The 13,491-nt window shown below is 41.5% G+C and overlaps 1 protein-coding gene across 2 annotated transcripts in view; it reads right to left on the bottom strand.

Moving 5' to 3' along the window:
* The window catches only part of HSD17B3 (hydroxysteroid 17-beta dehydrogenase 3), a 39,997-nt gene extending 27,551 nt beyond the window's left edge, over positions 1-12,446 (bottom strand). Inside the window, exons 1-2 of one of the 2 annotated variants that reach the window (XM_059412305.1) lie at positions 12,235-12,446; positions 9,058-9,104 (exon numbers count right to left, since the gene is read on the bottom strand). In XM_059412305.1, the coding sequence (XP_059268288.1) occupies positions 9,058-9,104; positions 12,235-12,388 (201 nt within the window). In that variant the 5' untranslated portion in view covers positions 12,389-12,446. The remainder of the gene's footprint in view (positions 1-9,057; positions 9,105-12,234) is intronic. The other variant, XM_059412306.1, reaches the window with a different exon arrangement.
* Between the last annotated feature and the right edge of the window lie 1,045 nt (positions 12,447-13,491).

The following is a 13,491-nucleotide window of genomic DNA, read 5'->3' as shown; positions in this document are numbered from 1 at the left end:
AAACTTCTCTTCACACACAAACTTATATACAAATGTTATTAACAGTTTTGCTTGTATTGCCCCAAACTGGAAACTACCTAACCTAGATACCTTTTAGTGGATGACTGGCTAGACATCCACTAACCAGTGGTCATTCATGCCATGGAATACTACTCAGCCATAAAATTGAACAGACTCTCGATACGAGAACCCACCCAGACAGATCTCTAGAGAACTGGGCTGAGTGGAGGAAAAAAAAAAAAAAATCAATCCAAAAGGCTCCAATGTGTATGATTCCATTTATAGAACTTTCTTGAAATAACAAAATTATAGAAATGGGGACCAAATTAGTGGTTGCTCGGGGTTAAGGAGGGAGAGGGAGATGTGTGTGGAGTGGGTGGGTGCTGTGTGGTGCTCATCTGGGCCTGAAGCCAATTGGGAAGCCAAAGAGGCTGCCCCAGTTTGGGGTTAGTTTGGCTGCTTTTTGTACCAGCCACAGCAGCTGCACCTGCTCCCTTAGGGAACCCTGCTTGTGACCAGGAAGAACCCACTGGGAGCCCTGAATGCCTAGAACCCCAAAAGGCAGTAAATTTTGATGTCTTTGACCTAAGCCAACTTGGGTGTTTGTAATTATGGGGATTTTCTTGTAGCCTACAATAATTAGAGGTCTAATTAATGCTACAGCTCTCATCCTCCACAATCCCATCAGCAGATGGTGTGTTTCAAAATGCAAGCAAGTCTGCCACATAGAAAGATTTATTAGTAAGCTGGCACCAAAATAGTCATGAACCTGTTCTTACAGGTTTGTGGAGTCCCAGCTCTCTTTCCCTTAGGCCCTCTGTGAGGACGTCCTCCCAGGAAGATATGATAAAGGCAAGACATGGTCAGCCCTCTGGTGGGGTCAGGAATCCTCCACGAAGCAGTGGGACAGGAGACTAAATCAGCTCAAGGCCAAGGGCTACTCTGAGGCAATCACAAATCTGACAGTTTTGTTCCTACAAGGGTAGAAGCCACTGTACAAGATTTCAAGCCAATCCACATATCTTGAACTGCATTTCTTCAGAAATTATTTATAACATCTGTTAGACTAAGGGAAGACCATCTAACGAAAGTCCAGTTAACTGAGGCATAGATGTTGATGAACTCTGATTTAGCATCTTTAAAAATTAACTGAACATTGGATTTGGCTAGAATCTAGAATTTCTGGCTAGAAACAGCACAGCCAAATTGTGTAACTTGGGGAGAGTTGAATAAAAGGATGTTTTGCAATGTATGGGTAAGGTATAAGGAAAGGACAGGACTCTGGGGCTAAAAAGAGCAGAGCCTCTGTCACCTGCATGCCCCAAAGGGCTGGGGAATGAACAGTGGCCAGAGCTGGAAAAGGCAGCTGTGTGGAAAGGGCCACCTAACAGAGTTATTTATACCTGCAACAGAGGGACACAGCCAATCCCTTAGACCCACAGGGAGACAGCCAGAAAAGAACCCCACTCTCCTACGCGCCTCTTATCTGTTGCCAGTGGTGCCCAGTGGTCCAACCCACCAAAGACTAGAGTTGAGCTGAGCCTGTCCGGGCAGCTCAACCTCCTGGGCACAGAGCAGGATGATGAAGGGCAGATAGTGGGTCTGGAGTGGCAAGAAGAAACCCAACACACACCACCTCTGGGTGTTAGCTTTCACGGACAACCAACCACTGCAGAAATGTGGACTAGGACTCACCTAACTTAAAGTTGCCATACAACCCAGCAATTCCACTCCTGGGCAATTTGTCCAAGAGAAAGGGAAATGTATATTCACACTGAAACTGACATATGATGCTCACAGTGGCGTTATTAGACAGATGGTCCCTGACTTACAATGGTTTGATTTAGGATTTATCGACTTCACAATGGTGCAAAAGTGATACACATTCGGGAGAAACCATACTCTGAACTTTGGGTTTTTTGTGTTTTATTTTGTTTTGTTTTGTTTTTGCATACTCTGAACTTTGAATTTTGATCTTTTCCAGAGCTAGTGAAAGGTGGCAGGATCCTCTCTCATTTACTAGGCAGTAGCCACAACTCCCATCAGCCAGCGATCAGGAGCAGGTGAAGAAGGACCCGTACCACTGACAACCATTCTGTACCCACACAGCCATTCTGCGTTTCACTTTCAGTACAGCATTCCATAAATTACGTGATGTAGTCAATTTTTATTATAAAATACACTTTGCTTCAGGTGATTTTGCTCAACTACGGGCTAATGTAAGTGTTCTGAACACATTTAAAATAGGCTAGGCTAAGCTGTGATGTTCGGTAGGTTGGGGATGTTAAATGCATCTACTTCTTATGATATTTTCAACTTACAATGGGGTTATAGGGATATAATGGGGTTATAGGGATATAACCCATTGTAAGTTGAGAAAGATCAATATAGCCAAAAATGGGAACACCTATGTTTTTATCCAACTGGCAAGTGAATAAATTGGGTATATCCATACAATGGAATATTGTTCTGCAATAAAAAGGGAAACACTGCCGACACTACAACATTACAACACTGGTGGAACTCCAAAACGTTATGCTAAGTGAAAGAAGTCAGTCAAAAAGGACTTCATATTGTGGGGTAGCATTTGGACAAAATGTTCAGAAAGATCAATAGCAGTCCAGAACTGAAATAGGAATAGGGAATTAAGTGTAACCAGGGAAGAGCAATCTTATTAGAATCTTACTAGGGGGTTGGAAATGCTCTACAGCTGGATGGTGATGAGGATGAACACTTGGTGGATTTACTAAAAATCCTTGAATTGTACACTTAAAACAGGTGGATTTTATGGTATGTGAGTTAAATCTCAAGAAGCTGTATAATATAGAACAACTGACCTACATGCTAGTATATCATCTCTGCTAAAGTATTTTAAAAATAAATCTACATTCATTTTAATTGATGACCTTCACCCATAAAGGATTCTCACAAGCCCAACCCCTGGCCTAGAATCTCTACAGTGAGATTTTACTTTATAAAAAATAGTCGACCAATATCCAGACATACAAGTAATTAAGGGTGATCCTCTGCATCTGTTGTTCCCTTTCAATAGTCAACAACCTAGGACATTTAAACATGACACACAAAAAAGTGTGTTCACTGATGGTTTGACTGGAACACAACTATTATTTAAAAGGTCCTAAAAACCGCAGAAAATCTCTCAAGGACTATGATGTCGATTTTGAGTGACTCTAGATAAAGCTCCATTCAGGCCAGACCAAGAAAAGGAGGGGAAAGTGGAGGACAGTTCTCTAAAACAAAAACATCTTCATCTGATGCATGTCTCATGCCTTCCTCTAAAAAAAAAAAAAAAAAAAAAAAAAAAGAACACTGCAAAAAATCAAGCAAATAGGAGTGAACCGTGAAGTAAATTATGGGCTGTGGGTGGTGATGAAGTGTTAGTGTAGGTTCATCAATTATAACAAATATTACTCGAGAGGGGGATGTCAATAGTGTGGGGCTACACATGTTTGGGGATAGAAGGGATATGGGAACTCTCTGTGCCCTCCACTCAATTTTGTGGTAAACCTCAAACTGTTCTAAAAAAAATTAAGTCTATTTAATTTTTTAAAAATAAATGGAAGATTAAAAGATTAAAAAATAAAAAATCAGGACTGTCCCATTTCAAGACTGACCCTGCCTGTAATATACCAGAGTTTTCCCCTCTCTCTCTCTATGAAAAACACTCCCCACAGGAACCTCCAAACACTCATTTTGAGCCTTGGAATCCATCAAAATGGTGGTCAAAGAATGAAGCACCTTTGTCTCACAATTCACTTCATCAGCCTCCTGAAGAGAAGATTGTCCATTAAATGGAAAGCAATTTACATTTTCAGCACAAAGGATGCTTGCTTCCTGGTGGGCTTCCAGCCTCTCCTGAGTTTTGCCATTCCTCTCAAGAGCCACAGACATTTAAAGGTTCTATGTGAAGTGGTCTGGGCCAGGAGGGGGTGGTGCAGAAAACACTTGTCTGGGCTAGCATTGTTCCCTTTGTCCACTTGAGCAGGACTCAATTTTATTTCTAGAATGTCCTGGCTGACAGGCTCCATACACAGGTTTTGCCTCTTTTCCGTTAGGGAGTTAAGCTACAGAAGCACTCCCTTTCCCAGAATGCACTGTGGCACCATCCTACAGAAGGGCTGCTTTAGAGATGAATGTGCCGTTTCCTTCTTTATGTTATGGCCTGCCTCAGGGAAGGGGCTTGTGACTGCTAATCTGTAACAGGTGGTGGGAACACAAGGGAAAACAAGGCCTCCTCTGTATGGCAGTGAATAAAAGAAATTCAGGTGCTGAAGGAACAAAACTGGTGTGAAGACGGGGTGAAGCAGTGGCCTCACAGGGAGGGAATAGTGGACCCCTCTCATGCTTCCTCCCCCAGCCCACCCTTCACCATAATTGTTTTCCACCTTCTTCCAGTACTACTTGAAATTCCCTTAGCAGGAGGCAAAGCCACTCTTGCCACACCAAATATGAATACAGATTAAGCTAAAATGAAATATAGAATAGGCTCCCAGAAAGACGAAGAAGTACTTTTCCCCATTCCTACCATGATATGCAACTAAATGACTCTAAAAGATAGGGAGAAGATGAGGTAGGGGCCAAGACCCAAGAAACAGCACAGTGGTGAGTTCCTGGGTTTTCCTTTTCCCTCATATACCCCAGACTTATTGGTGGAAAAGCTGGCAATTCAGAAACACAGAAACACCACAAAGCCCCAACAAAAGTCTGCTCTCTCTAACCAAAGAACCAGAAAAGAGACAGCCTAGCAAGGCAGAAAAGTATAAAAAAGAAGTGCTTTACTGCAGGTAAACAGCTAAAAAAACAAAAACAAAAACAAAACCTATGGTCCCAACCCACCCTCATCCATAAAGGCTGAGTCAGGAGCTGAGACTTCCATCCTGTGAGACCCTAGCCAGGCTGGCATCAGGGAAGTCTGAATATGGAGGTAGAACAATCATCCCAGGCTCCTCCTCCCATCTCAGCAGACCTGAACTTCTGCTTCCACCTAGCTTCCACCAAGGTGACCTTTCCCTTCCCTCTCCTCCCCCTTCTCCTGGGATGGAAAAAGAGGAAGCCTCGAGGAGGGTCAGGACTTTCACTACCATGCTAGTGGTGGTGAAGCCACCTCCTCCAAGTACCACGGGCAGCCTCCTAGGGAGCAGTAAGGAAGCACTCTTGCCTCTCCACCCTGAGGGGCCCAGTAGGGAGCTGACACTCCCAGCCCCACGCAGCAGTACCAAGGAGGCAATACCCACCAGTGGAGGCCAAATAGAAAGCCTGGGCTTCTACCTTAGCTGGTAGGAACCAGCTGGCACCATCCTCCTTCTGCTGAAGCAGGGTACAGACCCAAAACAGATTTAAATAAGATCCAGACTCTCATAAGAGAAAACAAAAAATGACCACAATTCAAAAGTTCCTCATCATACCAAGAACCAGGAAGATCTGAATTTGAGTGAGTTAAAAACAATCAATAGGTGCCCACCAATGTTAGGGTTCTTGGATGAAGAAAGATGACACCAATGTTAGGGCTCTTGGATGAAGATTTTTTTTTTTTTTAAGATTTTGTTTTTCAGAGAGAGAGTTAGCAAAGGGAGGGGCAGGCAGAGGGACAAGCAGACTCCCCGCAGAGCAGGGAGCCTGATGCAGGACTCAATCCCAGGATCCGAGCCAAAGGCAGATGCTTATCTGACTGAGCCACTCAGGCATTCCTTGGACTAGGATTTTACAGCAGCCATCCTAAGAATGATTTGACAAGCAATTACAAACATTTTTAAAACAAATGCAATAAGAAAATTTCAGTAAATAGAAGTTATAAAGGAGAACCAAATGGAAACTTTAGGACTGAAAAAGAAAAAATTAAAAACTCAATGGATGGGCTCAGTAGCAGAAGGGAGGGCATCAATGAAAGAATCAGTGAATTTAAAGATAAAACAATAGAGGGCGCCTGGGTGGCTCAGTGGGTTAAGCCGCTGCCTTCGGCTCAGGTCATGATCTCAGGGTTCTGGGATCGAGTCCCACATCGGGCTCTCTGCTCAGCAGGGGCCTGCTTCCCTCTCTCTCTCTCTGCCTGCCTCTCCATCTACTTGTGATTTCTCTCTGTCAAATAAATAAATAAAATCTTAAAAAAAAAAAAAAAAGATAAAACAATAGAAATTGCCCACTCTAAACAATAGAAAAAAATACAATGAAGAAAATGAAACCTCAGAAACCCATGAGACTGTAAGAAAGAGCTAACATCCATGTGACTGGAGTCCCAGAAAAAGAGAAGCAGCCTGGGAAGATAAAGTATTCAAAGAATAGTAAATTAATTCAAGAGGCTGAGCAAAACTCAAATAAGATAAACCTAAAGAAATCCACTCCAAGAAACATCATAACTAAACTTCTGAAAACTAAAAAGTGGAAAAGTCCTGAAAGCAGTGAGAGAGAGAAATACCTTATCAGGGAAAAAGCAATTCAAATTACACCAGACTGATCAGAAACCAGAGAGGCAAGAAGAAAACCATACATTCCTCAAGGGCAAAAAGCAAAGGACTACCAGCGCTAAATCCTATACCCAGCAAAATTATCCTTCAGGAACGAAAGGGAAATCAAGACATTCTCTGATGAAGAAAATCAAAGAGACCTAAAAGAATACCATCTCAGCAGACCTGAACTTCTGCTTCCACCTAGCAGTACCAAGGTGCTAGTGGTGGTGAAGCCACCACTAGCTAAATGTAGTTCTCTAAACAGAAAGGATATGACAAAAGAAATGATCTTGGAGCATCAGGGGGAAAGAAAGAATAAAGGAAAGAGTACAACACAGCGTCTCTCTCAGAAAAAGAACAGTTTAAACATCCAGTAATAATAGTGGCTAACCCTGGAGAGCTTACTCCAGGCAAAGCATTTTGCCTGCCTCATCCCATTAAAGTCTTACAAAAGCCCCAGGGGGGTTACCAGGTTTATCAATGTGAGAACTCTGCGGTAGGGTTTGAATACACAGATGTCTGATTGATTCCCAACCTTGGGCTCTTAACCTCTAAGTCAGTTGGTCTGCAGCATCTCACTCTGAACTGTTTTCCTTGGAGAAGCAGTTAGCAAGCAGACCAGAACAGGCTCTCTAGAAGGTGAAGAGCCTGAATGAAGGGGAAGTAAGGGACCCAGAAACCTGTTTAACACAGACCTAGAAAAGAACAAGAGAAAATGAAGAAAAAGATTCTATGAGAAAGAGCAAAGCAAGAATTAGAACAGAAACAATTTAGAAGTTGGGAGGTATCTTTTGCACTGGTAAAGACACAAAAGCCCAGAGAGGATGGGCAACTTGTCCAAAATCTCCAGACAGTGGGTACCAGAGCAAGGGAAGGAACCCAGAGTGCCTGATCTACAGGCCATCATTTTTGGAGGCAGTAAAGAAACGAATAGCTAAGTTTTCACAATGTCTCCTCTAAGTAAAAAGAAAAGTGTCTGAGTCTTAAGTCATCAGGGGACCCTTAGTAGGTCAGGTCAGCATGAATTTGAAGAAAGAATCTGGAAAATCATGAAGAAAGAATCTGGATTGCAAGGCAATCCAGAGAATCTTAGTACCGTGGTAAGCTTAAGGCCATGGATCTTTTGAATGAGGGATTAGGCCTTCTCCAGAAACCGGTCTAAGGTGGAAAATAGTTATGTAAAAGGTGATATAGTTCTAATGCAAATAGCCAGAAAAGCTTTCCTTTTGATTTTTGGATAAGGAAGACACAAGGCTGTGGAAAGTGGTTGCTGAGAGTTCTCCCCAACCTCCACAAATACGACCACCTATCTCCTGAATGTTGGGCACTACCAGTTGTGAGAAAGTTGCTATATACAAATTAGGATAAGAGCAAAGAACTCTTGGGGCACTTGGGTGGCTCAGATCGTTGAATGTCTGCCTTTGGGTCAGGTCAATGATCCCAGGGTCCTGGGATCGAGCCCCGAGTCAGGTTCCCTGTTCAGTGGAGAGCCTGCTTCTCCCTCTCCCTCCCATTCTGCCTGCTTGTGCTTTCTCACTCTCTCTGTCAAATAAATAAATAAAATCTTTAAAAAAAAAAAAAAAAAAGAGCAAAGGACCCTTCAACTCAAAAAAAGAGTTGAAGCACAATGTCCGCACCAAAGAAATTATATTGGAAGTTTGGGGACAGACCTGAACGAGTGCCTCTGATGTACCTTGCACTGTCCATTGCACACAAGATGGTTTGGCGCTATCATGACTCAGGTCTTTGGGGACAGGAGGATGCAGTCATTGAATGTAGCTTCTGTAATTGAAGTGCTTGTCATTATAGATTTAAGCGTTATTGATTTTTTTTTATCCTTTCATAATTTTGATGATTCTCTTTCTTCTGTTGTATGATTCTAGAGGTCAGTATAATCAGCATAATGAAATAAAATAATAGGAATTCCAGGAAACAATATTTCATGAATGAAAATGTGGACTTTGTAAGAATAATAATCATAACAACAATGGCAACATACAAAACTACACATGCCATAAGTGCATTTTTAAAAACTCTAACTACCCATACATCTATCTATCTGCAGATAAACACAAAGCCTGGAAGGAAATACTCAGAGACACTAACTGAATTGCAGTGACTCTCAGCCCTATCATATCCTCTCTTTATGTAATATTTTAGAATGTCTATTAATCTTCTTGATTATTAATCTTCTTGAGATGCCAGTTGTAGGTAATATGTCCTGCCTACACAAATAGTCTTTTAAAAATCAGTGTATACCCTACCTATGAGGTAAGGAGTTTGTAGTTTTAATTGTACTTAAACATATAAACTTTTATGTTATAATTACACTAGAAAATAACAGTGTCTCCAGAAATTCCTAAAACAGCTCCTATAGGATGATTGGCACCTCAAATTTTATTGTGTTTTTTTGAAAGATATCCGTAGAGTGAGATTATAATTTTTAAATTTCCTTTTTTGTAGAAAAATAGTTGCCTTCATAAATTCATGTCTATGGATTTTATACCCAGAAACCTAGCATTGGGGGTGCCTGTCATGTGATCATGGTTGTTCAGTACAAGGGGAAGGGAAATTCTCCAAGAACATAACTTACCTCAAATGAATAAGCTTTCCCAATCCCATCTCCTGCTCCAGTGATCACTGCAAAAAGCAGAAATGCTTTTAAAGGACACAATTAATCTTTAAAGTGCTCTTTGTCCCACCAGCTACGTGTTTTGCAGGCTTCCTGCCTGGGACCTGCTATACAGCCCCCTACTCCACTCAACCCTGGAGCTTCCCAGCCCTGACGCCCCTCATTCAGTGTTCCAAAAGAAACACTTTTTTTTGGAGGGATTGGTAAGGCTGGAGAGGATAGCCTCCAAAACAAAACAAAGAACCTCAGCCAGGGACATTTCATTCAGACCCCAAACAGTGTACCCTATTATCTCCCAACCCACACTCCCAACTGTCACAGTAAGGACATTTCAAGATGCTTTCTAAAAGTCGAGTGTTTTGCTCTTTCCATCCCACCCCCATAGGACAGCAGCACTCAAAGTCTACGGAAGATAAGGAACTGAACAAAGAGGAAAACACAGAAATGCAAAAAAGGGATACAATGAAATAAAGGGACCTGAAGAATCTGCAGTCAGGGTCTCTATTGATTAACATGTAAAAATCAGATTGACTTAGTTCTTTTATAGCCAACGTTAACGCACATAATTTATGACTGAGCTCCAAGGTAAACCACATTCGAGCAAATGTCACAATTTGAAATTATGCTACAGTTCAGCATTTACACATCTGCAATTTACCTTTGCATAACAATCAGAGCGCACGCTTTCCAATTGTGAATAGAACATACATTTAGTTTATTGGAGAAAAAGAGCCAAGCTGTGCAAGCTTCCAGAAACACATTAGGAGAACATTCTCATTATCTCTTTTTTTAATATTTTATTTATTTATTTACTTATTTACTTATTTGAGAGAGAAAAAGAGTGTGAGCAGGGGGTGGGGGACAGAGGGAGAGGGACAAGCAGCCTCCACACTGAGCATGGAGCCTGACTTGCTCCTTGATCTCATGACCCCAGTATCATGACCTGAGCTGAAATCAAGTCAGATGCTTAGCCAACTGAGCCACTTAACTGCCCCAAGACACTCTCATTTTCATAACTGCTGATAGTTTTATTTGCTCACTTGCTTATTTGTTTTTCCTCCTAGGTGAATCCATGCATATTACCTTGTTCCTCCCAGTGCTGTGCTCAGGGTCATCTGCCTCACCTTCCCCTCCCTTATGGGAATCTTCAAACTCACCCAGTATAGGGTCTGTACTATAGACAAGGTAATAACATCAGTAAATGGATGGCTTTTATTGAGTGCTTACTCTTGGCCATGTACTGTTTCAAGTGTTTTAGATGCATTATCTCATTTAATACTCAAAACAAGTTCCTAAAGCAGGGACCATTGTTTTCCCCAGTTTATAGAGGAAGAAGCAGAGGGAGAGACAGTTAGTAACTCAGTCAAGGTCACATTGCTAAAAATGATGACAACAGGGTTTGAAACCTGGCTATCTGATTTTGGGAGCTGCAATTCTAGGAAGATACACCAATGACATAATTTCTTAATCAACTACAGAGTTCTGAGAAGTTAAACACTTTTGTCTTTAGTAACTGGATTTTCTTCTGGCTCTCCACCAGAAATATATCCTCTCTCAGAGATCTACCTAGGCTCAAAGACATCTTAATCTTGCTGGTGATAATTCTATTCAATATTGACTCAAAGAATAGGTTAAGATTACATTTGGGGAGGTCTTTTTTTTTTTAAGATTTTTGTTTATTTGACAGGTTTATTTGACACAGTGAGAGGAAACACAAGCAGGGGGAGTGGGAGAGGGAGAAGCAGGCTTCCCGCTGAGCAGGGATCCTGATGAGGGTCTCAATCCCAGAACCCTGGGATCATGACCTGAGCTGAAGGCAGCCGCCTAACGACTGAGCCACTCAGGCGCCCCAAGATTACATTTTTTTAATGTGAGCCAAGGAGATTTAAGAACAAACCCACCCTCAGCCAAGTGTGTGAGCATTTGGATCTGTGTGAAGCAGGATATTTGGATCCAGAATGCTGAAGTTCAAGCTATTTAGCAAGTTTTCTGGAGATACAGCCCCAAGAGTGAAGGCGGGTTTGCAGACACACACACACACACTCTTCAAATATAACATACGACAGTTAAAAACCCATTTTTCATTCCAAACAACTTTCATATGGCAATTTTTTCTTTTATATCTGCCACTCAGGTTATACAGTTGCCGGCTTTAGCAACTAAAACTAAAGATACAACATGCCCAGCTAAATTTAAATTTCAAGAAAACAACAAATACTTTTTTAGTATAAGTATGTCCTGTATAATATTTGGGAAGTCATATACTAAAAAAATCATTCCTTCTTTATCCAAAATTCAAATTTAACTCTGTAACCTATACTTTATCTGGAAGCCCTATAAGGTTGTTTATAATCTCTCCTATTTAGCCTGGCATGGTATTTTTAAAGCTGTTTAAATTCTTTTTTTTTTTTTTTTTTTTGTGGGGTTCTTTTTTAAGTCACTGTATTTCTTGGATTTCTTCATGTAACCTTTGCACGTCATTCAAAGAGATGCTAAAACCATAGCCTCGTATTTTTCACCTTAAACCCAGTCATCAGGCTGACATTCTGTGTGGTAGTTCCAGAAGATAAATCCCGTTGGTAAGCAGTGATTAATCTACCTGGGACACAAGCCAGACCCAGATTCCATATCTAATAACCATCTCGAACATTTCTTCCTATAGGGACATTTGTTACCTTGATTTTGTAATACCCTCACTTCATGAAAGGGCTTGAAGAAATTTTTTTTTAATAAAGTGAAGTAAAATTCTTTGTATTTCTGAATTTTGATACATCCTTCCACAAAATGGCAGTACTCTGAGCCTTCAAAAATCTGGAGAAAAGAATGCAGAAATTTCTGCAGTACATATTGTTTGTGTCACCAGAAATTCCAAAAAGGAGTGAACCCAACTAATAAGGACAAGAGGACAAACACAGAGGCAAGAATTGGGTGGCATTCTTCCAGTTAATTCTTCTCATGCCCCACAGCTGGTCTTTTAGACAATTTCAGTTTCACTCATACTTGCCAGGCACCTAAATAAAAGTCACTAAAAGGAATTACATCTTTGCTCTCAAAAGGGGAAAAAAATGCAGTTTATCTTTTGAGATATGTATCATAATGAGACATACCAAGAAACAAGAGATGGAAAGCTGTCTTTACCTGCCCATTGTCCCATTGACTTCAAGAAGGACTTCGGCAAAACTTTCCAGAAGTGCCGGAAAATATATCTGGAGAATCTCACCCACTTCACCAGGTACACCAGGCACACCAGCAGCCCTACGAAAATGAAGAGCTGTTCCAGAGCCACCCCCATGACTGCACTAGACCCGTTTCAGAGCTGGTCTGGCCCGTCCGCAGACCTCCGAGGGCGTGGCTATTCCAGAGGCACGTCAGTCACCCTTTGGAGTCACCTGCTGCATTCCACTGTGTAGAGACATTTAGATTAGAGTAACTTCTTTACACAATACTCCAATTCACAGGCTTTGGAAGAAAGTATTCTTCCTAATATTTTTATAGCACCATTAGCCTTTTGTGACCCTGGGGGAGCTGGTGAAGAAATAAAAGGAGGACATGAAGAAAGATAAAGCCTGGACAAAGAAAAATTGTCTATGCTGGGTTCTTTCCCTAAATTTGGAAGCTAAAAAGGATGCAGAGAAGGATGCAAAATCCTGTAAGTCCTGCATTTATTTATTGAACAAATATTTGTTGACTCTCTACCAGGTAGCAGTGTTGCTCAAGGCTTTGGGAACACATAATATTAAACAAGACTGTATCATTGCCATGGGGGAGCTGAGATCCTAGTAGGGGAGACAGACAATAGGCTGCTAAATAAGATAATGTCAGATATCAGTGCCATGAAAAAGTGCTGTTCAAGGGGCTAGTGAACAATTACTTTAAAGAGTGTGTTCAGGAAGGGATTCTACGAAGAAGAGACATTTTGAGCTGAAATTTGAATTAGGAGAAGGAGCTGGCCTTGCAAAGATGAGCTTCCCCATTCAGGCAGAAGGGACAGCTAGCTCAAATGCCCTGAGAGAGACCCATGTATTTGAAGAATAAATAGCACTACATAGCGGAAGGGACCGTCTGTAGAGAACGGCGAAAGAAAGTCAAGTAAGGCAGAGGCATGGGAGGAGCCAGAGCTTCATGGTGAAGAGTTTGGACTTTAGTCTACAAGCAACAAGAAGCCACTGCAGAGGCTCGGACCATAGAGTCATATAAGCTGAATTCTGCTTTTAATATAATTTTTATTTTTTTATAAACATATATTTTATCCCCAGGGGTACAGGTCTGTGAATCACCAGGTTTACACACTTCACAGCACTCACCAAAACACATACCCTCCCCAATGTCCATAATACCACCCCCTTCTCCCAAACCCCCTCCCCCCAGCAACCCTCAGTTTGTTTTGTGAGATTA

The sequence above is a fragment of the Mustela nigripes genome, chromosome 9, assembly GCF_022355385.1.
Source record: "Mustela nigripes isolate SB6536 chromosome 9, MUSNIG.SB6536, whole genome shotgun sequence".
In the NCBI taxonomy this organism is placed as follows: Eukaryota; Metazoa; Chordata; class Mammalia; order Carnivora; family Mustelidae; genus Mustela; species Mustela nigripes.
Note: the sequence above shows the minus strand (reverse complement) of the source record. Positions and strands in the feature narration are given on the sequence as shown.